This window comes from Pseudonaja textilis, chromosome 2 (assembly GCF_049901715.1).
Source record: "Pseudonaja textilis isolate UNSWEBS1 chromosome 2, rPseTex1.2, whole genome shotgun sequence".
In the NCBI taxonomy this organism is placed as follows: domain Eukaryota; kingdom Metazoa; phylum Chordata; class Lepidosauria; order Squamata; family Elapidae; genus Pseudonaja; species Pseudonaja textilis.
Genome location: NC_141991.1, coordinates 42,777,259 through 42,805,028, shown reverse-complemented (window position 1 = coordinate 42,805,028; position 27,770 = coordinate 42,777,259). Strand labels below are relative to the sequence as shown.

General features: G+C 37.0%; 1 protein-coding gene across 6 annotated transcripts in view; it reads left to right on the top strand.

The window, feature by feature from the left end:
- The window catches only part of TMCC1 (transmembrane and coiled-coil domain family 1), a 114,513-nt gene that overhangs the window by 72,000 nt on the left and 14,743 nt on the right, over positions 1–27,770 (top strand). For 5 of the 6 annotated variants that reach the window (XM_087923739.1, XM_026722892.2, XM_026722898.2 and 2 more), the window contains one exon: positions 22,487–23,418. In XM_087923739.1, the coding sequence (XP_087779865.1) occupies positions 22,487–23,418 (932 nt within the window). Of the gene's footprint in view, positions 1–21,421; positions 21,643–22,486; positions 23,419–27,770 lie in introns of those variants that run through there. The other variant, XM_026722907.2, reaches the window with a different exon arrangement.

Sequence of the window (27,770 nt, the reverse complement as noted above, 5' to 3'; positions counted from 1 at the left end):
TGCCTCCCCTATGGCCAAGCTAGCCATACTTACCAGCAATGAGAGGAAAACTGCAAATATCCTCTGAGCATGGCAGGGTCTGCAGAGGGAAGCTGGGCTAGAGTGCTGAGATGGCTGGTTGTGGCACCGGGTTTGAGGAGATAGCTGTGCCGGGGCTGAAGTAGAGGCCTGGGGCTGGTGGCAATTTGCTGACAATACTCAAGACTCAGCCCCAGCCCTTCAACTCCAGAGCTACCACTGAGAAGTATTTTAATGCAGAGTGGCTACAAGGGCAGATTTGGGGGCGGGCAGGAGGAGAGAGGGTTGTGAGGATCTAAAGGAAGCAGAAGATGCAATTCCTTCCTGAGGCTCATGGCTGGGAGGGACAAAGCTGGGAATGGCTTGCATCACAGTGATTTCTCTGTCTCTCCATTACCAGTGACCACGGTGAGGTCACTGGTAACGACCAGTGACATTAGATTAAAAATGGCAATGGGAACTGTCAGGATTGCTATTGCTAAGTCACATGATGTTGCGCTTTACGGTCACATCACTTAGAGAGAGAAATTCCTGTCCCATTCACGTTGTGTTGACTGTTTAGTCAGAGGCCATTCACAGTTACAACAGCGCTCAATGAATGGTAGTTATGACTGTCTTGGCATTCCAGACGTCCCAGCAACTTTGCAGGCAAGTGATTTGACTTATGTGGTTACCAAAACCCTCCAATCATGTGATCACTGTTTGCTCCCTTTCCTGCCAGTTTCCCCAGAAAATCAATGGAAAGGCCACATGTCGATGGGTTAAGTCACCCTCATCGAATTCCCCCTCCATACTTGTGCCATGCTGGCTATTCTCTTACCCTCCATGTCTCATGCTGAACCTCCACACACCATCTCTGACCTGCACAATGCCTTTCGTACTCCCCATTGCACTCTTGCGCATCATCTCTTGTATATCCCTTTCCACTCTCATGATCCTCATCACACTGTACCTATTGCACACCTTTCCTGCTTATCTGGCTGTGGGACTGACATCTGCAATTTCCTGCTCATTTCCACCCTGACTTTGGTTGTGGGAAGCAGGCAGGAAGTTGCCTTGCCTAACAACCAGATAACTCCAGTTAACAATGGCAATAGGGACTGGAAGGATTGTATTGCTAAGTGATGTGGTCACACTTTAGAACCGCATCAATTTGTGTCTGAAATTCCAGTTCCAATTGCCATTGTAAGTCAAGGACTGCAATGTTTATGAAAATAGCTAGCTGTATGATCTTATGGGACATGATGTAGGATAACAGTAAAGAATTGCCTGGCCTCTGCCTCAAGAAATTCTACCATTTTGGGCCTCCGCATGCCCCATTTTCGATGTCTGCACATCCCATTTGTTGGGGTGAAAACAGGACACACGGAGGCCAAAAATGGGGTGCACGGTGGTCACGATAGGCAGCAGTGATGGGCAGCGACAATCCCCACAGCCTGGAACAGCTGATTGGCGGTATTCCGGGAGGCAATCCAACCACCAATCAGCTGCTTATGCTAAATCATGCTAAGTGAAATAAAATTGTTTTTAAAATCCATTTAAATTTGTGGGCAATTGAAATTCTTACCTCCTTGGATCAGAAATTCCATAACATACATAGTTACCAGTCATAAGCTGGCCTGTGACCAACATCTCTGAGGCAGATCTTAATGAGTAGGAAGATACTTTTGAGTGTAGGTGTACTGTAAGCTGTCCTTCAGGTTGAATGTTAATAAACGGAAACTAAGAGCATGACAAGTAGTGTACTATAGAGATTGCTACAAAAAATATTTTATAATAAGGGATAAAATTTGAATTGCTGTAGGCACCAACACAGACATGTTCTTCCATTTCCTCTATCTGTAAACATTAGTTAATCTTTAATTTTACTTTAAATCATGTAAGTGTTTCAGGGACAGTCAAGGGAAGGATTTGCATGTCTGTCAGATAGCTTCAAATCAAGACCATCCAGCATTACATTAAACCATTATATTATGATGGAAATGAAGTGAACCATAATTTACACACTGCTTCTCTCCTCTCTTTTACAGACAGAGTGATAAGGAAAATATGGTTTTTTTTAAACCTAGCTTGTCTTTTTCCTAAAGCAAACTTAAATAGCCATGGTTTCCAAGGCAGTTTCAATCATGCATTACAAAGATGGTTTAGTTCAACAAACCTGACACTGCAAAACTCTGAGCAATGAAAAACCAAAGGAAAATATTCCAGTATCTTTCTGATTATTAGAGAGAGGAAGAGCGAGCATGTATCCAAATAGCTATTTGTTATTTGTATTTGTTTGAAATATTTATAAATTGCTGTTCCTCTCCCTACTTGCCCATCCTTCTAAATGTATACATTTATCGCTACAGTGGCAATAGGGACTGGGAATTCCATTGCTAAAGAAATTATTGTAAAGTAATACATGACATACCTACATTGCTTAGCAACAGCAATTATGACAGTTCTGATTGCCATTGTTAAATAAGAACCACATTTGTCATTAAGGACTGCATGTGATTTGCAATCTCTGGGTTTTTTTTGTTTTTTTTGCCAGCTTCACCATTGACAGAAACTGACAGGGAACATCAGAAATCATAACTATTGACTCTGGTTTGCTTTAATGTCATAATCGTAGTCAGGTGCCAAGTACCCAGATCACCATGACATGAAGGATGCTGCCACAGCTGGAACTCTGAGAACTCATTTTAAGTTCAGGACTATCATAACTTTGAAGGATTACTGGACAAATGGTTGTAACCTAAGGACTACCTATATAGCCAATAATAAAGCCAAAATTGGGGAGGTGCATCCATCCTTGCTCTTCTTAATCTCTTGATGGCTTTCAGTAACATTGACTACTATATCCTTCCCAGTCAGCTCCTGGACTTGGGAATTGGAGGCACTGTTCTTCAGGAGTTCTCTTCCTGCCTTTGGGGCTGATTCTGGTCAGTGTTAGTCAGGGGAAAGAGGTTGCTCCCAGGCCCCTCCTTTGTTGTGTCCCCCAGGGTTTAATGCTATTTCCCCTCCTATTTAACTACTACATGAAATCACTTGGTGAGATTATCTAGTTTGGGGTTTGGTATCATTAGCTTGCTAATGATATCCAGGTATATCTTTTAATACCAGGGTGGCAGACAAGCTATCAGTGTCCTTCCCCGGTACCTGGAGACCATGAGGGACAGGATGAGGTAAAGCCATCTTCAAACTAAATAGCTCTGGGTTCTAGGGCCACCTAGATCCAGGGAGACTCTATCTTTGACCATGGGTGGGATTGTATTCCCCACTTAAGGGTGGTATGCATCTGAAGGTCTTTTGGGATTCACAGTTTCTACACAAATGGCAGCTGTGGCAGTTAAGCAGATGGCAGCTATGGCCAAGAAAGCCTTTGCACAAGGCATCTTTTGGTATGCCAGTTGTGCCTTTTCTTGCATAAGTCGCTCAGGCTTTAGTCACCCCACAGCTGAACTTCTGGTGTGCACACTACATGAGGCTACCCTTGAAGATCTCGCAGAATGTTCAACTGTTTCACAATGTAGCAGCATGATGATAAGCATGCTTTGGTATTCCCACATGATAATGCTGCTCCATAAGCTGCACTGGTTTTGGGTGTGGTTTAAGGTGCTGGTTATGAACTATAAAGCCATTTTAATAATACTGATTTTTTGTTGTAATGTATATATTGTTTTATGTTTCAATTGTTTTTGTTTGTTTCCCAGAGTCTGCTGGAATGGGTAGCCACACCAAAGTAGGTGGTGGTGGTAGTAGATGATGAGGATGATGAGGATGTAAAATATAAAATCCAGTTTAAACATGTAGCTGACTGGGCAGCCTATCACAGCCATTACTGTTACTACTGCTACTATTGTGATCTGCCTAGAGTTGGGCACCATCTAAATCGAATTGAGCTAAATTAAAATGTTTTTTTTTTTAAATTAAAAAAATACCCTGACACATCTTTTGTTTTATCAAGTAAAACAAATATTTTTCCTTCTACTGATCCATCCTTGCAAATTCTTCTGTTTTGCTCCAGGAGTAAAATCCTACTTCATTTAGTTCAATATTATATACATGAACGTTCTGTTAAACATGCTGATGTATATGGAAGTACTGAAATTATGACATTGCTTTACAAGAACTGAAAGCATGCTGTAATTGCTGTAAACTGGTGCTGCCTTGCTTCTGCCATTTTGTCTTTAGAAAAATGTATAGGATTATAAAGGTCTTAATATGCTCAGTCTGAGTATTATTAATTTTCCATGTAGGGATATACTTGGAAAGAGGTCTTAATTTTTCTTCATCACAGTCAGTATCTTAGGCTTATTTACTACATCAAAGACCTGGCTTGTGTTAAGGAAAGGATGACTTGGAAGGAGCACATAAAATGGAAACAGAAATTGAAGCACAGTCCCATAATTCCTATAACATCTAACTTTACTAACATAATAATAATCCACTATCCACTAATAATTGGATAAACAATTGTCCAGTATTTTTAATTTCTGGGTATTGTTTGGTCACAATCATTTTTACATGAATCAACTGCCAGGATAAAACTGAAGAGTCATCTCTTAGACTAATCATGCCTGTCTTCCATGCATGTAGTAGTAGTAGTTATTGGCTATCCTGTTTTGAAATAAATTTTGAGGAAGTAGATTAATTAAATCTACTTGACTAGCAATAAAAAAAATTTAATCGACTAACTGTAGTTCTATTTTAATATGCATAGGTTGTGTGTGTGTGTGTGTGTGTGTGTGTGTGTGTGTGATTGTGTAGTTTTATCTATATCTTTAGCAAGATATCTTTATATACATCTTTAGCAAGATTGAAATGCAAAACAGAAGAACATAATACAACACTAACAATACTAACAACAAAAGAAAAAATGTCTACCAAAAAAAGGACCAAATATCAAATAAATTTAAGATTAAACATATAGAATCCACACCAGCTGGATGCTGAAAAGGAATTCTCCTTCCCTTTACATAACAGCTCTATAAATAGTTATAAGCTTTCCCATCCCTGTTTAACAAGAATACTATATTAAATAAATAGATTTTTCAAATGAGGGGCTCTCTAGCTATGGCTTGTATGGTTCTGTCACGTTAAATTCAAGTGTCCATGAGCTTGCTTTTTGTTTCTTAATGTTCTCTTCCAAGAAAGCGTATGCCATGTGTAGCCTCAGTGTAACTGTTCATTTGAATCAATGATACTGAAGCACACAGAGCTGTTTGTTTTGGCAAATGGTCTTTTTATACAGCAATTACACAGAGCACTTTCAGTCTTGCAGATGTAGGGAATGAAGTAGCCAGTCTGGGACACAGTCCGAGCAGTACCTAGCACTGGGCAAGGCATTGCTCACCGGCCATGCAGCAATGTTTATGTGGTGCTGCTGTACCTGTGTGTGCTGTGAAAAGCATGTCTGTGAGGCAATCCAGGTGAGATCATCTCAGGAAACCTTGTGGCAACCGATGGAGCTGTTCTATTTAAAACTCAGGTAGCATATGACTTCATTGATAAGCAATCTTTTAGGAAATTTATTTCCGCCTTGGCTTTTTGGTTATCTTGTAATTGTTTTAACTCTGGCAGTTAAGTCGGTTCAGGGTATAGAGAGTCTTGCCTGAATTTACATCTCAGTTGTGAATGGCATTTCCTTTTGAAAGATAAGCGAGTGAAAGAGATGCTTTCGACCCACAAACCTTTTTTGGCTTGCTTTGCTTTTTTCCCCCCCTAGCTATATAATGTGCATTTTATAGAGAATATAAACAATACTGCAGAATCATCGATACCGGACAGAGAAACCAGTATGGGCATATACTCTTATTGTATATCCCATTTCTTTTTGTAATTAAAGTTATTATCTTTTTGGTTTTTTTATAAACTGCTACTCCAGCTTGAAAAGAAATATAAGGGCTAACAAATTTTCTGTACATCTGTACATTTGAAAATAAAAACACAATTTGTTTTGTAGAGTACGTTCTGGAAGAGCATCCTTGTTACATTTGTTACTCAGTGTACAGATGAAAATAGATTAAAAAGTTTATACTTGTACTGATTTATTTCCCATTCTGGAATATAAAATATACATGCATAAGCTATTATGCTAGCTCCATGCTAATACCATAAAAAATCTGGCCCCATTTGCCTACAAATATATTGTTTTCTGAGTGAATGTTTTCTTAAGAAATGGCACTGCTGTTACTAATGTACTGTGTGCAGCAGCCCTCTTTTTCCATAAATCAAAGCAGTTGCTTAGAATAAATAATGCACAATAAAAAAATCACTGTAAAATATTCTGGTGGAAAGTTTCAAGTGATATTAATCCCAGGTAATGGGGTCTTCTGTTTGGAATGGGAAGATACCTCACAGTTCTTAAAATGCAAAAAAAATTGATGAATATCTTTGAAAAATGCCCAGCTTTTTAATGAAAATTTTCAAAGTGGTTTCCAATATAATTAAGATGAATATTTATTTTATGGGCAAAAGTACAATGTCTCCCCCACTCCCTAGTAGCCCCACCTCTGCAAATATGCCAAGAATGTTCAAAACATCTTTAGTATAATTGTAAAAGAACTGCAAATATCCAAGATCAAGGCAGATATTATTACACCCATTAAAAACTTACATAAACAGTAGTGTTTTCAAATGGTGCCTGAAAGCTAGGCTAAAATATCAGCCTAGTAAAATAATACATGCTTACATACATTTATGTTGAAATTTATTCTCTTAATTGTACCATGCTATTTTTCTCCCCATATCATAAACTTGCTGTACTACATTAAACACAGTTGATCCCAATAAATTTTGTGTCTCCATTTAACCAATGTAAATTTGGATGCCAATGTATATGAAATAATATAGGAACAAAATGTTATTACAGTATTTAACATATTAGTTTCTTTGTTATAGCCAGCACCTGATACTACTAATTCACTCTTTAGCACTGTTTTGATGTGCCGCAACAACAATAGCTTACTGATGATGTAGTGGTGGACTGTAATGGCAGGTGGAAATGGCCTTAGTAAATTGGAAGAAGAATCGCAGACTAGACAACAGTCAGATAAAGGGCAGCTAAGCTTGCCAAAGCAATGGGGGTGTGGCAAATGACTCAGAAGAGGCTCTGCCTGGTTTCTTGGACTGTAAAGGTGAGCGGGGAGAGAGATATTTTCAGACTTGCAAGATTCTGTTAATTTAACAGAAGATACATCTAGTACTTCTGGGTGTGCTTCCTGTATGGACTATCTTGCAAGGCTGATATGGGCTGCATTTTACCATAAGTATAAAGTTAGAAGTCACTTTCATGATAGAAGATAGAAGTAATAAATTACTTAGATAATAAATATAAATGGTATTAATACAAAGATATCTTGTTTTTAGCAAATACAATCCTAGCCGCTGTTAATACATTTACAATCAGGTATTTCAAATCTTTGCTATATGTTTCAGGTAAAATTCCCAATAAAAATATCTCTGGTTTCAAGTCTATATGTTTTTTTTGTCATTTTTTCCAACCACATGTGGATTTTAGTCCAGTATTTTTTAGCGTCCGCACAAGTCCACCACATATGGTAATATGAGCCAGGTGTCTGATGACATTTCCAATATTTTTCGGATTTATTCTTGAACATTCTTGCTATTCTTGTCAGGGGGAAATGCCACCTGTAAAACATCTTATACAAATTTTCTTTATAAGCTGTTGACATTGTCATTTTATAATTTTGAGACCACAATTTTTGCCATTTTTCTAAATCAATCCCAGATCCAAAGTTCTTCCCCCAAGCAATCATAGTTTCTTTAACTTGTTCTTCTAGTTTAATTTCTAATAAATATCCATACAATTTTTTAATCACCTTTTCATCAGTATCTGTCAAGATCAGTCAATTTATCATAGAAACCTTCTGTTTTAAAATCTTTATCATACCTTGAATGTATTTGCACGTATGAAAACCAATTCATCTTTATACCTTGTTCCTCTAGTTTTTGCATAGATTTAAGTTCACCCTTTTCATTCAATATTTCCCCATATCTAACTGTTTATTCCTTTTTATATATTATAGGATAAGAAAATGCTTCAATAGTCGATAGCCAGACTGGAATTTTCAAATAACATTATCTTTTAATCTTCTCCCAATTTAACCACAAAGACTCCCATATATAATGTCTTCTAAAATACCCCTGTGTTTTAGTTCCCTTGTACCATAAAAAAGCATGCCACCCCAACAACAAATCAATGAGAAAATACCATCGCAGGAGGAAATCATTATGAAAATATTGGAATGTGCTGAAATGAGTAGATTGACATTTGAAATTGGAGAACAAGAGGATAAACAATTTTATAAAATTTGGGACCTTTTCTATCAATGGTTAGATAATAAAATACAGTAATGAAATATGTAGATTTTTAGAAAATAATAAATATATAAAGATGTACTTCTTTTTTTATTATATCTACAAAATGTATTTAGGATAGATTTGAGAGGATAATATGAATGGTTATAAAATAAATTAAGTAAATTATGGTTATCTCGTAAAATATGAATGAATAAAACTATAGTCAAATGATTGATTAATAATGATACTAAGATATTTAATTTTTGATTGATGATATGAGCTTTTATGTAATGTAGCTGTAATTGAAGACTACGAAATGGATGCACAAAATAATTTGTAAACCAACCGGCACACTGTTTGTATACCTGTGGAAGAAAGTTTGATGTTTTTATGTTTTGTTTATTTATGTTTGTTTTTAAAAACCAATAAAAAATTTTTTTTTAAAAAAAGATATCTTGTACCAAATTAAGATAGTCATAAGGTAGTTAATTATCTTACACGTGATATAACAAATTGGTGACAGTATGAACAATCCAAATAGAATAGATGAATAGCTTTCTCGGTGCATCTCCTGAACCACTTCTGTGATTCATACATGCATGCTATATGTCTTTCTATTTTTGAAAAAAAGCATAAAGAACAGTGGTGAATTGCTGAAACTTATATCTAAATTGGTTCCTAATTCCTTCTAATGAATCTGTTAATAAACCTTACTTAGTAATTTTGTAGGTTTGACAGAAGATTGTTCTCTGGGTTTTCAGACAGACAACAGGCAGACAGATGTTGATCGATTATAGATTTACATCTTAATGTAGAAGAATTATTACAAGAGAAGAAACAAAATATACCTTTTGAGGACTGATTTTTTAAAATTCTTATAATTAAATTATTAGTTTGACAATATAAAAATACAATATGGCACACAAACATCTATACAAAAGGAAAACATCACAAAACCAAACATTCCCTTAATCTTGAAGCTGCTTATATTGCAATAGTATAGTCCATTTTTATCTTAAAAAAAAAAAAGACAAATGTATAGTTGCTCAGACTTGCTCCATTGCCACAAAAGAGGTTGCTCATATTACAATCAAATAAGCTGGACTTTTACTATCCATGTTTTCCCCAAAAGAATCATCACTGAACTTAGAATTAAATAATATTTAGATGAGAACATTTAAATGGGTTTTTGTTTCCTAGACTACTTCAGATCTCCACTCAAGGCAATGGATTTTGTGAGTCCATGCTTGATCCCTAGAAATCCAGATATAAACATACTATGCATTTTGGATTTAATAGCAGTAACTGAAGAGTTCTGTACAGTATGTCTACTGGAAATAAAATTAAGAAGTTTGTCTAATTGAAATGGAAAGAAATAGCTCCAAAAAGATAAAGCAGTCAGAAAAGTCAGTAACTATTTGCATCTCCCATTGTTCGTTAGCTTATAAATGCATTCTCCATTGCTTCAACATAGATTTCAATATTTCTTAGCAATATTTTGAAGTGGAGTGAAAGTTCAGGAGGGTCTTATGGATGGGCTTTTCCATGATATGAACTTATCTTTTCTTTTCAAATAATTTCTAAAGGATTTTCACATAATGGTTCATATTGTATTTAGATAAGTCGGTATTTAGGTAAATTAAACTAAAGTAGTTTTCCTTTATACTCCAGCAAAATTAAAAAGACCAGAGAAAAAGTTCTAAATGAAAACTATACTTTCTACACCACTATAAGAGGAAAACAACTCCACAAAATGACATTGGTGGTGCAAGCTACCAACTGTATGGAACAATTATGCTATTTAATGTGGAAAGGCCTGTTTTTTTCTCCTGCAGCCAAATCTCTCTCAACTCTCCAAAACAGCTGATTTGTAAATGCCTGGGTGATAAATAGTTTCTAAAATAACTTGTGACTCAGCAATAAAAAAAAGAATTCCCTCCATTGTGGTCGATTAACTCCTAGTGATTCTACCCATGTTGTATAGAGAATTGTTTTGCCACCACTTTGTCCAGGGTATTTTTTCCAACTTTCTAGTCTGGCCATCAGTTATTCATTCGCTCTCTGTCAGCTCAACTCCCTTCACAGGGTTATTGTTATGAAGAAAATAGGAGGAGGAGATAGTATTAGGCATTTTTGCTGCCTTGAGTTGATCAAAATGTATTTTAAAAGGCAGGACAAGATGACGATTCCCATGCATTCACTAATCTGGTTACTTCTAATTCTGCAGAGATCAGTTGAGATTGACTAGAGCAGGGGTGTCAAACGCAATGTCATTGAGAGCCATGTGAGGATTGTGTTTGACCTTGGGAGGACAGGGGGCATGGCCAGCTTGACATCACTCATTCAGTCGTGACAGCCTCCTACAACTCTCTGCCAGCGAAAACAGAGCTCAGGGAGGCCGCACACAGCTTTCCTGGATTCTGTTTTCACTGGCAGAGGCAGCAGGCTGGTTCTTCATTGTTTCCAGGGCGGCCACGTGGACCAGATCTAAGAACCCTCCATGGGCAGGATCCGGCCCACAGGACTTGAGTTTGGCACCCCTGAACTAGAGGCACTACAGGTAGTCCTTGACTTTTGAATGTAATGGAACCTGTGATGACAACCATTAAGTGAGACAGCCTGGCTTAATTACCCCTACCTCCTGCCTCCCTGATGCCACTATAAAATGAACGTAAGCCAGCATGGGTGACCTCATGGGTAGGGGAGATCCATCAGTCAGCTAAGTAGGCAGACAAGCAGCAAAAAGCTTTGCAAAGCCAAAAACAGCCCAGCAAGGGAGGAAGAGTCCAGCTAGATTAGGGCCTAGTACCCCATTCCAATGCCAGAAAGGCTTCCAAACAGGCCTCCATGCTTAGCTGATGAAGCCACATTTGTGGGTTAAGGTACTGGGAGACTGCAAACCAATCCTAGGCTTTGGGGAAATCGGATACCTACAATCAAGGCAGCAGCTTCCCTAAACCTTTTCCTTGCTTAACTCCCTCCCTACCAGCAAAAAACCATATTTTTTCAATAAAGAAAACGAAGCTGGGAGGGTCAGACTTGTTAATCTCTCCCCCATTAGGTTCTGTAACTGAACTATCTACCTCTGCCCTTTAATCTGGATCCTTTTTAACTACTGAATTTTCTAAATTTACTGGTAAGAAGGTGACAAAACTTGTAAGTTCCTTGATGAGTGCTGCCAGGTTTTAGATAGAGGAAAGAAAGGAAGCAAGCTGAAGAAAAAGTTTACCTTAAAGAAAAAAAATGGCAACTTCCAGTGATTATTAGATTATATTTTTATCCCACCATTATTGCTTTTTGATAAGTAACACAAGGCTGCCTCTCTGACTGCCTTTAGTGCACTTTTATTAATTGGATATATTTAGAGAAAATATTAAAATATTGGATATATTTTATTCTGAATGAGGAGAATAAATATGACATTAGGTTACCGTGGATGCATATAAACATAGTAATCTGCAAATTAGTGATATTTGCTTGTTATATTTGGTGAACGATGACAGTGGAAGTACCAGATAGGCATTTTGGGAAAAAAATATACTGTATATATAAAAAATTAAATGAAAAAAAATTCAGGGAAAAAAATATTCTGCTGGATGACATGAACAAGTTCAGAAGGTATAAAGAAAAATGTTTGTTCTGTTTGGAAACCCAATACAAAAGAGAATGGTGATCACCCAGAAAATGTTTTCCCCCCCAGATAATTGATTTAGACATACTATACACTTAGCTACACACACACACACACACACACACACACAAACACACATACACAAAGGGCAAAAGAAAAAACGTAACTCTAAAAGCATTACTATTTGCTTTGTGATAAAATTTTAGGAAATAAATGAAGGATAGAAGAATGGTGAGAAGTTCTGAATATGGAACAAACCATTATTTGATAGAATTGTGTGGAACTTGAGGGAAAATGGTATATGGAAGAAAAGGAAAGAAGTGAAAGGAACCAAAATGAAAGTAAAGGAACTTCAGGAAGAAAAAATATGAATTTTCGAGGGTGGGAAAAGTGTTAGATGTCCAAGTAATATCACAGCAAAATGAATGATATGAAAGGTGCTTGGAACACGGTGAAAAATTAACTTATACAATGTTACAGGAGTGTGTGACATCATGCTTGTGGAAAGAATGATAAAGGATGCTTGGTTAAATGATAAATGAAAGAAGCAGCAGTTGTGCAAAATGAGTTGTAGAGAATCTGGTACTGAAAATGAGTTGAGAAAAATGTATAAAGTGTATATATAGAGAAAAAGAGTTGCAAAAGATGTTGTGGAAGGAAAGAAATAAATCAGTTTTGATGGTAATAAACAGCTACTTTGAAAATCTGTGACGAGGGCTAAAAGGAACCTCCAACATAGTAAATGGACTTACCGTATTTTTCGCTCCATAAGACACACTCCCCCACCCCCCCAAAAAAAGTGCATCTTATGGAGTGGGAAAAAAACAGGCCATGGCGGCAAGATCCTTTTACAGTGCTGAAGCCCGCCTCTTCTGTCTTTGTCATTGCCTGTTGTCCTCTAAACCTAGGTGCATCTCATGGTCAGGGTGCGTCTTATAGTGTGAAAAACACGGTAATAATAAAAGTATTGGCAATTTGAGAACGAACTGAAATGAGGGTACTTTGGAGGGAATAATTTAAAGATTTGTTTTGGAAATTACAGTCATACATTGAAACATGGAATTGAAACTCATACCATAACCAAAAAAAAAAAAATTATGAAGAGGAAAGCGTAATATCTTGTTGAAAATTACAAAGTTGCAGATATTGATAGCATAACTGAAGAAGTGTTAAAATATGTTTGTGGCTTGCTTCAGGAGTGGGTATACTATGTGATGGGATATTTAAGGGTGTACAACAGCAGTCCCTAACCGTTGCGGCTTGACGGCCTGGCTTGGGGGGGAGGGGAACCAGGCCACGTAACTGGTGGGCTGGCCTCTGGATGTTCACATGCGCACACATGGAGTTCCACTCGCACAAGAGAGAATAGAAACCTTTAGGGAACGCTTTCGTGCTCCTTCAGGCTTCTCCATGCCAAAATCGTTTGCAAAGGGATGGAAGGCCTGAAGCAGCTCGAGATCGTTCCCCTGAAGTTTCTCAACCATTGGCAAAAGCTTCTGGTGTGGAGAAGATACGCCTTTGAGGGCACGGTCTCGTGCTTCTTCAGACTCAACAAGGCTGCCCGACACTCCAAAAGCAGATTGGGTGTCCTGCACAGGCAGCCTCAGTAAGTCAGAGAAGCTGAGCACGTTGCGTTCATCCCACTCAGACTCTGCTCTCATCACTCTGTTGTTGGACATCGGCATCAGGATGTGGGGAGGAGATGGGAACTGGGTTGCTCAAGCAGTAGGTCGATGAGTGCACACAGCTCCAGTCACTCAAGAGAAAAACCTTTGGGGTGCCACTTGCACGAGTAGAGCTACATGTGTATACTGGCCTGCCTCTCGTGTGGCCTGGTTCTGAATAAGCCATAGTCCAGTAGTGGCCCGGGGATTGGGGACCCTTGGTGTACAGTAACAACATGGAGGAATTGTGTCAAAAAAGAATGAATGCCAATGACTAGAATAAATACAAAAGTGGCCAATATAAAATGCAGATCTTCAGATGGTCTGATCATGCAGACAGAACAAGATTGTAAAACAAATTTATAAAGAGCATGCAAGGGGTTCAAAAGAAAAGAGAAAATCATGAAGGTCCTGGTTGGGTGGCATTGATTAAATCTTGAAAAATAGAGGCAAGATGTTTGAAGAACATAAGACAATTTATGGAGCAGTATTTGGACATTGGATATGTTGAAAGGATATGGAGAAAAAAAAGAGCATGGAAAGGCTTAGTGAACATTGTTGGTGTAAATTTGACTTAGAGAAATATTCCATTGCCTTTTTCTCACCACATGCCTTTAAGTTCACAACAAAAAATTTTTTATTCCTTTTCTCTTATTTGCATACGGTTGCTTATGCTGAAAGGGAACAGTCTGATCTGTATGTAATAAGGCTAATTTGGGGTCAGAAATTCCATTATTAAATGATGTGGTTGTGAGCCAAAAAAATCATGTGACTGCTACAATGGCAGTTCTGGTAATCCTGTTTGCTGTCACTAAGTGAGGATTATACAGGTTGCAAGTCCTCATGGGATCACAACTTGTCACTTTCTACTGGCGTCCCCATTGAATTTGCTTGCTTGTCTTGATACATGATGATAACATATCCATGTAATATTGGTACTTCTCAGAGTGTACTGGCTCACTGTACTGTATTGGAGTATTGGATGAGCCAGTCCTGTAGTGATTTTAGAATTGGACTGCTGTATGGTCTGCTTTCAATTCAGTTATGCTGGAACATGGTGTGTTCTTTTATGTTTTGAACCCTATGTAATCTGCCCAATGAGCTGGATGGCCAAATAAATAAATAACTACATAAATAAAAGCCCAAAATGTTTGCTTAGAATTTAGAATGTGTTGTTCCTAATGTCCTGCATTTTGAGAACTAGTAAACTAGTTTGGTGCAGTGGTTACAGCCCCTCCATTAGAAGCTGAGGGTCATGAGTTTTAATCCCCGTATGTACAAAAGCCACTTAGAATCCTTGTCTCTTAGCTCTGGGAAGAAGAAGTTGAGAAGCCACCCCCCCCTCCCCAAAATGAAGAAAACTTGTTTCTGCAGTTACCAAGAGTCAGGGTTGACTTAAAAGACCATAACACAACAAGTTTTCTAGAGCAAGGTTCCCCAAACCCCAGTCCACAGCCTGGTACCAGGCTGCGCAAGGGGTGAGCAAGAGTGTGAGTATGCAAAACTCCAGAACTACTGGTCTACAGAACCAGAAAGGTTGGGGACCACCACTTGTTCCCAGAGTATAAGCTACAGAGAACATTATCTAGATAGTTTCATTTTCATTCGATTTATTTTCCCCCAAATAGCAGTTACATAGCTCCTCCTCGTCCTTTCCCCAATAAGTCACCTGAAAAGCATACAAACTGATATTGCTTAATTACATGCTATTCTATGTATGTGACGTGATGTTATATAAAAAGAAATATCTAATATTGATATATCATCTAATTATGACCTTACAGTAAGTAATAAGAGTATTAATTCAGGAATAACTTCTTGATCACCCAGTCTTAAGAACATACACAATATGTTTAGTTTTTTAAGTTGACTTCATTTGGAGAGAAATATAAGTGCTAATTTTCAGTTTGAGTTGAGGCAACTCCAAAGCAATCAAAGTATTTTTATTTGTGATTTGGTTTTTGATTGTATTCCTCCTATCCTCTTTTCTGAAGATGAGCATACCTTTTTTCATATCTATTGCAATTAGCATCCATAAATATTTTTCTATGTTTGTGAATTATTTACAAAAATATTTTATTTAGATTTATACTCTTCCCTTAAAATACATTAATGGAGTGACTCAAGTAAAATATTTAAAACACCATGCAATCGCTGATACATTACAGTAAGCTAAAACAACTACTCTGTAAAAAGCAGGATCGAAATAAAATACATACATAAATTTAAAAGCTTGGGAAGCATTTTTTAAAATATATAAGACTTGCATTGGAAAGATACCAGAGTGGACATTTGAAATGCAGGGCAAAGACAAAGTTTTTCTCTCCCCATAATTTGAACAATTGTATTTTTGTAGGAAAACCACACTACGTCAAAATGTTTCTTTGCTGTTAAATAATAAAGAGTGTCATGTATCACATATGTTTTAGTAATACACAGCAAAGGGGCATCTGGTTTTTAATTAATATTGCCGATAAATATCCATTTTAAAATTCAAATACTCTTAATTATTAAACTGTCTTTAAAAATGTTCTTTATAACAGAGAAGTGAAGTGCCATTTCATTGAATTATAGTACTCAAAAGAAGGGTTCAAATGTTGAGATAATAATAAAAGCCATTTCTATGTCATTGAATAATAACCGTAATAATTGATTACAGCTAGCCCTTGCTTTGCCCAAATTTGGACTGGCAACTCTGTGAACTCACGTGACCCTCACTGTGCTTTCCAGCTGGAAAGAGACAAACTGTTCAGTTGCACACCTTTAGCCTTTGTTTGCTTCCTAACCATTCCCCCACCCTTTGGAATGCTCAAGTGCCTGCATACTGTATTGTAAGCATTAAAAGAAGCTGTTTGCACATCAAAGGCAATACGACGGGGATGGCAGTCTAGGGCTGGCTGCTATACATACATTTTAGTATTTTCTTGAATTATTTTCCTAGTCTCTCTACTGTGGGGGGGTGGGGGGTGGGGAGAATAAGCAAATGATGTAGGCAATTCTTTACCTACTGGCATGATTGCATTGCTCTTGATGTGTAAAAGAGTAAACAGCTTACTCTCTTGAAATTTCTTTCTTTGGAAGCAAGGTTAGGTGAAGGAGATATTGCATACTGAAATCACTAGCTTTTTTTTTCTCCTTCCTTGTAGAATGGAAGGTTAGACAGAAAGGGATTTCAAGAGAGTACACTGTTTGCATAGTGCTCCCACCTTTAGGCGCCAGCCCAATCATCTTGTTCTCTTGAAATCCTTTTGTCTCCAATTTTTCTGCTCTGCCTAATTGTTGGGTATGGGAGAAAAAAAAACCACAGGTCAAGCACAGGTACTGCCTGCAGTGGTGATGATATGACTGAGGAGATGCTGTGAAAGTAATAAATAAGTTATAAAGATTTTTTTTCAGCCCCCTCCACACGCATTTTATTTTAAATCATATCCCTCATGCAGGTATAAAGCAGCTGGTACCACTGCATTTTTTGAAGAACTTCTCATCATTTTTCAACTCATTGCATAAAGTCAGGTTTGTACAAGTCAGGGTTTACATAAACCCTGTGTCCTGCCATACATGTAAATGCAAAAACTATTTCATGCATGACTGTTACTCCTTAATCCATGTACAATTCACAAAATTTTCAGCCTAAGGCAGATCAGGACATGTTCCTTCCATGTGTAGAATGATGTTTACCTACTGGTGTCAGATTGAGTTTTGAGTATGTGTATTTGTATGCCATCTTTATTATTTTTGCAAATAACTAAAAATAAAGAACATATCCAACATATCTTCCTCCTCTTATTTTCCCCACAACAACAGCCCTGTGAGGAGGATTGGGCTGGGAGAGATTGACCTAAAGTCATCCAACTGGCTTTCATGGCTAAGGTGGGACTTGAAGTCACAGTCAATAAACAAAATAAGTTTGCAAAACATTGACCTCAGTTTCTTTGGAAAGTATGCTCCACTGTAATATATATGTGCTAACATAATAGACTCCTTTGAAACATTATAGCTAGTTGTTGTAATTATTACAATTTCACTAAAATATATTTAATATGAATTATACAAATCTGATTAGTTTGACTATGTATCCCCATCATTCTGTTCAAGGTATGTGCTTTACAGAAGAATGCAGAAAAGGAGTGAAAAATATCAAACCAAAGAATAAAGGCATGAAATGAGAAAAAGGAATTTGAGATATAACTAAAATTAGTTGATATCACCACCATTCACTGTACCTGTTCTTCTTTCTTGTGATTTACTCTCTTGTTCCAGATATTTATTCGGCAATTGGATCCTCATTCATTATTGCTAACAAAACCACCTGAATGTTTTTTTGTTGTATTGATCAGTTACTTTTGTATTCAGTCCACATTCATTCAACAACAGTTTTTTCATTGCCTTATCTCATTTTACCATACATATTTCTTAAGCATCCCATTTCCACTCTAACCAGCTTACTTTATATTTATAACAGAGGAGATAAGTACGGAGAATATTTGTAGGACCAGCTGTTTCAACTGAAATTAATTCCTTGCAGAAGACTGTATATTCGTCATTACAATTCTATCAGCATGTGAATGATTTTAAATCTTCCATCTTTAGTCCCATTTTTAATAATCATATACTTGTATACAGTCTCATGTACATACTCTAGTATTTCATTGTTAACATATAATTAGAATTGTACACTTCATTCTTCCTTTCAAACATGGGTGCCTTGATCTTTGACAGATTAATAATGTTCAGATACAGTCTGTCTAAGCTGTGAACTTAGAAGCTATCACAGTGGTTAGAATGTAGCATCCAGTGCCACCCTATCCAGAGTTAAAGATGGCAAAGTCCCGGATCCCAGAGCCCCACATCCTCAAAGCCATTTGGTTTTGCCAGGGTTCGGTTAAAGCCTATTATCCCTCATCTAGCTCCCCACCCCCCACCCAGTCTTCAGGCACTGCAAAACGACAGCCACAGCATCACTTGGGTTACATAGAATAGAATAGAATAGAATAGAATAGAATAGAATAGAATAGAATAGAATAGAATAGAATAGGAATACCTTTATTGTCATTGCATTCTACGAATACAATGAAATTTGAAAGCTACTCCAGCACAGTGCCCCAAACACCACATCACAATTACACTACGGAGTTTTTAAAAATTAAAATAATAATTATACTAATAATAGTAGGACTAAATCACAAATGCACTGTTTGATTCAAGACAATTACTGCCTTGGAAAAGAAACTGTTTCTCAATCTATTAGTCCTCATTTTAAGACACCTATAATGCTTCCCTGAAGGTAACAAATCGAAATATGAATGTCCAGGATGAGAAATGTAGAGTTGGGTGTCATTAGCATACAATATATACCTCAACCCATGGTGACGGATGATCCACCCAGTAGCTTCATATAGATGTTGAAAAGGAGTGGAAAAGTACCAAGCCCTGCAGTACACCACAGTTATGCTATTGAGCCATGCATCACCTATTGATTTTCTTCCTAAATGAAAAACCTTAACTTTTCTCGCCATTGAATTGCATTTTATTGGAAAGGCGTAGTCTTCAAGCTGTTAAGATTCTTCTGGATCTTAACTCTGTCTTCCAAAATATTGACTGTTCCCCCCCAGCTTGGTGTTGTCTGCATATTTGATGAGTTCCCTCTCTAACTCCTCATCTGAATCACGTATGAAGATGTTAAAGAGTACTGGCTCAAAACAAATGGCTTATATGATATAAGATAAATATTATAGTAGTGTATTCACTATAAATCATTGATTATTGATAAGTATAAAACATGAATCTCTTTTTCTCTTAGTCTGAATTTTTACTTTGTTTGAGGCTCTCCTTTTTTTTTAAGTTAAAGTATTGTTTTATGAATTGTATATGCATAAAATAAGTAAAGTTATTCTCTCTGTATGTGTGAAAGATATTTCTAAAAGAAGTAACCTAGTTTTTATAGGTAGGTATGCATACTTTCCTATAGAAATAACCCCCTTTGAAATGATACATATCACTTGCAATAGTTATACTTTTGTCAAAGTTAATGTTTATTTAAAAATTGTTGCTCTTTCGTGATTCAATATATTCACTCAATTCTGACATTAGTAGACCCAGTCTCATTGTTAACAATTTAACTAAGTACTGGTATCACCTGTACAAATTAATAGGTATAGTCTTTTGGAATAATTGTACAGCTTAGGGATACTAGCAGGTAGCATTTTTTTCTAAAAGAAGCATAGCACCTGTCTCTAATTACACTTGTTGCAACTTCTAAAAACCTTGACCCTCTTCATCTACAATTCCAGCCTCCAGAGAAAAGTATTCTCTGAAATTATTCTTGAGAATGAACCAGGAAATTCAGCTGACTTTGTGGCATATCTACTGACTGAATCGTAATTTGCAAGTTGGGCAGCCATATAAATTGATGAAATAAACAAACACAACTAAATTGGAGTGGCTTGTGATGGGTTTAGCCATATCAGGACTCTTCATCCTTTGCCAGGGAGTTCTTTCAAACTTCCAGAACCTTCAGTCCTTGTGGAATCAAGAGATCTGGCAGCTTAAAACCATATTTTACTGTTGGTCTGCCATCCTTCCAGCCCAGGCAAGTATCCCCATGCTGGGAGATTCTGGCAGATGAAAAGGGATAACCAGCTGTTTATTCACACCAGGTTCAGTCCCGCAGGTCATCTGTGGTGAGGTTAGAAATGGAGGGCCTCTGAAAGAGCCAGCTCTCCAAGACCAGGTCTAACAGGTGAAGAAGAAGAGCCAGCTTTTCCCGTCCAGGTTGCCAAGCAGGCAACTGGTAGTTAGGAAAGAGCTAGTCTTTTTTTTTCCTCCTACCACTAACCGTCCTTGTGTTGGTAATTTATTTATTGTTCTCCTTGTGAACCTGAATACGATTTGACCAGTTTTGGGATGGATCATTTGGTAACATGGTAAAGGTACCTGTCTCCCATCCCTCAATGCCTGTCAGCTGAACTAGTCTCTGTTGCAAAGCTTTAAAAATCCTTCATAAATCTTTCACAAGAGTAGACATACTGCCATTGTTTCTTAGAACAGGGGTGGATAGATTCCAGTGTTTCCATTGTATCAGTCTTTTGTAGATTTTGGATTTGCTTCTTGGGATCTTTCTGTCTAACTAACATGGCATAGTTATGTTTTCCCTCAAGCCATCATTTTCTATATGTGTGCATGCATTTTCTCTTTTTCCCCCTCTCTAAATTATTTCTATTTCAATCATTAGCTTAAAATAGCCCTTATTACATCTCAGTTTCTGTCTTATCTCATGTGCAGCCTTGTTGAAGGCTGTAATGAAATTTTCTCTATTTCAACTCAATCCATTGTTGATAATGGAGCACTTGACCAGAAGTTGTAACTTCACAAGCACTCAGACTTATATGGTTACTCAGAGCTTAGTTTGTCCAGTCTCTTAATTTCTGGCATATACCCAGACACACAGGTACATACATGTTTGTTTCGGCTAATAAGAAGGAGGTTGTGATTCCTGTTCTCAAAACAAATTACTGCTGTAGTTCTTGAAACTTCTGAACAATTACGTATGAAAAGAAATGAGTAAGAAATTAGCATTTCTCCTCAACAGACTCTGCTTTTTGTTTTAAAAGGCTGTTCTAAATCATTCTTTCCATTAGGACCTTTTGCCTTTAAAAACATTTGGTGTTTATATGGACACTCCACATTGGTGAACTTTTACAGCTTTTATTTTATTTAGGCAGTTCTGTTTTTTTAAGGAAGGAGGAGGAAGAGAGCTTTTATCTCCATAAAGGGCTGGCTTGTAATGAAGTCATGTTGCTATTTTTCATATGCTGGTGAACAAGTTCCCTGTTTGGGGAGGAGCTGCAGAGTAATTAAATGATTCACTAGTTTCTGTAGTGAGTTGCCTTCCTTGAAACTTAGTTTTATAACTTTCAGGCATCACAGGTAGATGAGCTTTCAGCAGAGCAGTGGTAGGCATGTCGGTCCTTTGTTCAAGTCATGCATTGGGAACAAGTCTTGCGCCTCAGGAAAGCCAAGGTAGGCTAGAGTAAGAATGATTTCTTTGCTAGAAAATAGATGAGTAAATTACATTTTACTTACATGTATGAATTCTGAAGACATTTATTGGTTAAGAACATCTGTATGATGAGATGATTAAAACCATTTTTGTTTGACTATTTCCAGTACAGAATTTAAAGTTTGTGTATGCACCTTTACTTTGGAAAACATATTTAAATTATGTGGGAATTTTATTCTTGCTATAAACTTGAAAGATTTTAACTCTATAATCTAATTAGAATTGCCTAGAAATTATATATACTTTCCAAAACTGATTCATTACACTTGAGAAAGGTACCTTGGTACCTTCCAAATGTTCGGAACCAATTCATATCCCAGCTAGTGTAGCCATGGCTAAAGATTTTGGGTGTTGTAGTCTATAACATTTGGAAACAATACATTGTCCATCTCTGCTTTACACTGTTGTTTGAACTCTCAGTTTTTACCATTTCCACAGGAATCCTAGCTGAAGTTGCTAAACAATCTTTTGTTGATTTGTGGTTCCTAATGATCAGCAAGGCAGGCACATAGCAGTCAATCATAATTGTAAATTTATACGGGATTGTGACAGACCTGGTTTGGATTTAATTGATAGACCTAATTGTTTTGAAATTTAAGTTTATTCACTCTCTATTCACAAAACAAAAATGTATGACAGAGTACTACATAAAGTCTATTCATATTTCTTTGATCATTTTCTTTATGGATGCTAATGGCCCTATTGAAATTTATTGATTTTTTTCACTCGGCTTGGTTTGCATTTTTTATGACATTGCCATTATCCAATCAGACTTTCATGTTCATTTTTTAATTCTTTTTCCAGATCGAACGATTAGATGTAAGTAGCCTAGCACAAACAACTAACGCAGTGGCATCAAGCACAGACTGCAGTATCAATGCAGATTCTGTTGATGGAACACCAGACCCACAACGCACAAAAGTGGCCATCACTCATCTGCAGCAGAAAATACTGAAACTCACAGAGCAAATCAAAATAGAGCAAACTGCCCGGGATGACAATGTAGCCGAATACCTGAAATTAGCCAATAATGCTGACAAGCAGCAGAGCGCCCGGATTAAGCAGGTGTTTGAGAAGAAGAACCAGAAATCATCCCAGACAATCCTCCAGCTGCAGAAGAAGCTAGAGCACTATCATCGGAAGCTGCGAGAGATTGAACAGAATGGTATTCATCGACAGCCCAAAGATGTCTTGAGGGACATGCACCAGGGGCTAAAGGATGTAGGAGCAAAAGTCACTGGCTTCAGTGAAGGAGTGGTAGATAGCGTTAAAGGTGGACTTTCCAGCTTTTCCCAGGCAACTCATTCAGCAGCTGGAGCCGTTGCTTCTAAACCTCGGGAAATTGCCTCACTCCTTAGAAACAAGTTTGGAAGTGCCGACAATATTGCTAATCTGAAGGATGCTTTGGAAGAAAGTCAAGAAGATGGGACCGGAGGAAAGACTTTAGGTGTTCATAACTTTCAGTTGAGCCCAAAGTATGGCAGTGAGGAGGATTGTTCCAGTGCTACATCAGGCTCAGTGGGAGCCAATAGCACCGCAGGTGTCCTGTTGGGAGCACCAAGCTCCAAATCAAACACTCTGGAAAGGCAAAGCTCAGGGTTTGATGCAATACTGCATGAGATTCAAGAGCTCAGAGAGGTTCAAGTCCGCCTGGAGGAATCCTTTGAAGATCTCAAGGTTCACTACCAGCGAGATTATTCCTTGATAATGCAGGCTCTACAGGAAGAAAGATACCGGTGAGCACTTGGCAGTCCAATCTTTCACTGATACTCCTAATATTAAGGCACATTCATAATTGTTTGGGGGCCAGCACTCATTTACTATTGATAATCTTGGGGGCAGTAAACTTAATAATTATTTTATATTTATTTTTGGCTTAAATATTTAAGTTTCCTCCCTTCCAAATCAACATGTCTGTCTTTTTGCCATAACTTTTCAGTTCTGTGAATTTCTGCACTCATTTTTAATGTTGAGGTGACTCTGGATTATCATTTCAAAATAGCCCCATAGTCCTAATCTTGTTGGATGAGGAATGTTTAAGCACGACCCTTTTGATTACAGTGTTTATAAATTACAGTAGGTGAACACGTCTCAGAAAAATTTCTTGTAAGATTTAATCTGTATAATTAGTATTAGCACTGAGCTTGAAAAGTAGTTGTCAGACAGTGCAGTGTTGCTAGTGCTGGTTTACTATGCTCTCTGGCATTCCAAAAAGTATGTTTCTGTAAAAATACAGAATGTGTATTCTGTAATCTAGAAAGTCGTTAGATCAGATATATAGATGAGTGTGTGTGTGTGTGTGTGTGTGTGTGTGTGTGTGTAAAGAGAGAGATATACTATTTCTTACTGTATTTTTACAGAAGCATACTTTTCAGAATGCTTGGGAGCATAATAAGCTAGCACTGCACTGTCTGACAACTACTTTTCAAGCTCAGTACTCATACTAGTTATACAGATTAAATCTTACAAATATTTTTTCTGCAACATTTTCACCTACATATATGATGTTAGTATAAGTCTAAATTTTGATATTTTGTCAGTTCTTCCTTAGAACTCCAGGCGTAGTGCTAAAGAGTCCTGACAATCTTGACGCCATTTGCAGATCTCAAAGCAAATAATGTAAATAGTTATACTATCTGTTGTGGTTGTAACTATAAAATTAGGTTATAATCTGAATATACAAAATTGTACTTTACTGTTATCCTTAAGTATTAATAAATAGATGTTTAACAATTCACTTAAATGAGCATATCAAATGACAGTCTTGAATTGATAACATTTGGGATTGGAGAAAGGATAGAGACTATTTAAGAACTAACAAAATACTAATCCTATTACAATTTATGCAGGTATTAATCATTTATAATATCAATACATATTTTATTTAACCCTCAAAGTGGAGTTGCCACCTTAAATTGTTTTTAATATTTTTAAAACTCTAGCAGTTTAGTGAAAACTAACTGCCAAAAGTATTATAACAGCCAAAAGGTACAATTGCATGCTGTCAGAAAATTAAATGAAGCATGTTTGAATTAACAGAAAACTTTTAATTAGAAGATTTTATTTGAAAAATATAGAATCAGATAGGGGAGACAAATAATTAGAAGATAGCAAATGACAGAAAATAAAATAGTTCTTGTTCTTTGAACATGGAAAAATGACTATTTCATTTCACTCAATAGAAGCATCAATCTTTGGGGATCTAAAACTTTTCTGCATTTTTTTATTTATGTATCTATAAATAAAATACATGAGGTTATTTCATTTTGAAGTATACCATTTAGCCATTTGTTCTTGTAACCTCAAGCTAAGAAACTCAGATCTCTCAGAGCAGAATGGAGACAGATTTTTTTTTTTAACAACACTCATTAAGGAGTTTTTAATTAAACATTCTACCGATTTCATGAAAAGGCTTGTGATTTTTAAAAAAAATATTATTTAAATTGTTTACATTATAATTAATTTCCTTTACCATTTTTTCCAAGCCCCTTGACTATTAGATCTTATGCACAAATCCCCATTCTCCCCCAAAATCTCTTTAAATATAATTTCACAATAAAGGTAAACATTAATATTGAAAACAATGGCCATAACGTACATCAGTGGCCCTCAACCTTTGGGGCATCAGGGACAGGTTCCACAAAGAAAGGTTGTTCCATGGACTGGGCGGGCTGTGGTTTTGCATGCTACCTGCATCTCGTGGATGGGGCTTTGCTTGTTTGCGCAGCCCGGTTGCTGTCATGCTACAGATGGTGCCGGTCCATGGACCAGGGGTTGGGGACCCCTGGCATAGATTAAGTATTTACATGTGTTGCAGAATTTTAAATTGTATTGTAAGATTTGGGCACATTTTTGACCCACAGAATAATATTAAACACTCACTTTTTTTAAAGGGGAATATATATTGGTTCTTACCCACAATAAATATAATTGGAATGGCATTAATTTGATAGTTATGGGAGTTTCTTTAGTGTACAATATTTGTTTCCCAAAACAACAGACTTATAATGAAAATTGAGAGTTTAATTTCCAGCTGCTTTCAGAAACACAATTTCTGTTGGTTAGGAAATATAATGTCTGTAGTGTAGGGCTAACATTAATTATTACTAATTTTTTTTCCTCACCATATCAGGATTCTTTTTCTGAGCATTGATATAACCACTCTAGAATTGCAGATAAATCAAGAATATTATATTGAAACTTTTCATATTAGCTAGTCTTGAAATAAAATGAAAAGCAGTTTGTGTAAGCCTGCAAATAAAACCACTGTTGGAAATCAAATTATCAATCACATTTTTCTTCTCACTTTAATATTTCAGCCAAAGAGGTCTACCAAAGGATTAGACTCTTGAGGATGATTCCCCCCCAGCCCCCGTAATGAGTATTTCTTTATTTTACATCAACTGCGTTTGTCATTCTCTGTTTTTCTGTAGCTATCTTTGTTCTTGATCCTGTCGTAGTTTGTGTTCACGAAGGCTTGATTTTGCTAGAGCTGTCTCTCCAGTTCCGACTCTTCTCTTTCTTTCCACCTCCACATTTTTTTCAGGATGAAATAATTTCTTAAGTCCTCTCTTCCTGCTTTGTAATGTAACGAACAGTTAAAGCTTGAGCAAAAGCTCTGCTGATTTTCTATTGGATATTTGATGTGGCCTCACGGTTGAGAGAGAGTGGCCACACCTTTCTCTTTGGAAATCCAGTTCTGCATTCATCCCTCTGTTCTTTTTACAATGGCAGGCTTATCAGCACAACTAGATTTCAAAACAAGCTGTTGCTTATCAGTTTTTAGAGCTGTAGCAGATGTTCATTTGATAAAAAGGTCCTTTCTGTACTTTCATGAGAATTCCTGTTGAGTCTCCCTTGAAACTGTTCATGACTCAATAGCCTTTCTATACAAAGTGAATTACGAGTTCACATAAATAAGATGTACTTAGTTGTTTTGTTCTCAGTTTACTTCACATACTGTCTGTATCAACTGAAATTGTACATTTAGTTTGTCTTTTTGGCAGACTGTAATTTCCTGGACTCGCATTTCATGGAGTTTAATCATAGTCCATTAAGAAAGCTTTGCGATAAATTCTTCAGCATTCTATTCACTGTTGCTAGGTGGACACATAGACAAAAGTTTTTGTTCGGCTATAACTTTACATCCTGTTATACAGATTAAAAGTGTCCTTGGTACATTGAGCTTTAGAATACTTAGATGTTCAAGATTGCAGCCTATGTTTCCAGTATAGTATTATGCGCAAGCATTAGTTGCCATTTTTTAATTTAAAAAAATTCTGGTTATGATTCAAGCCAGAGACTGCTTGTAAAATATTTTGATGATATGTACCCATTGATTTGCTGTTTTTTAAGTATCAGTCTGATGACAAGGGAACTATTTGTATGTTGAAAAGTCAAAATAGCCAGGTTAATAAAAAAATTTAAAGCTTAAAAGTTAAGACCTGCATTTTGAATTTAGTCCAGAAAATATTGGCAATAGTAGATGGTCAAGATGTTGTTTGGTTTGTGGTAGATGCTAGTTGTTGGTGAGTAATTGAGATCCAAGCCCATAGTCTATGTGATGCCTCAGGGCTTGATGTTCTTATCCCTTTTGTTTAAATGTACATGGGATATGAGGATATCAACCCATCAGGTATTATTAATATGCTTATGGTATTAAGTTATATATCTTGACCTTGGACCACCCAAATGATGCTGTCAAAGTTCTATCCCAGTGTCTGGATGAGGAAGAATAGACTCAGGCTCAGTCCCTGCACAGCTAAATGCTTCAGTCCTGGAATTTTTAGTTTTGGATGGGGTAGCATTTAGTCTTGGATGGGATAGCATTCTCTCTTTCAGTATTGGTATGCAACTTGGAGGAGTTTCTGAACTCACAGATCATCCGGTGTACCTGTTCTGCATTTCCTTAGCCAGTAGGCCCTCCAAATAGTTACTCATATCCTAATCTACCCATATATTTGGCTATTGCAGTGCATATTTATTGAGGCTATCCTTGAAGCTATGAGGTCAGTTACGGGCAATGTATAATATGCTCATGTAATACCATTGCTTTGTGATTGGCTGCTAGTTAGCTTTCAAGTGCAAT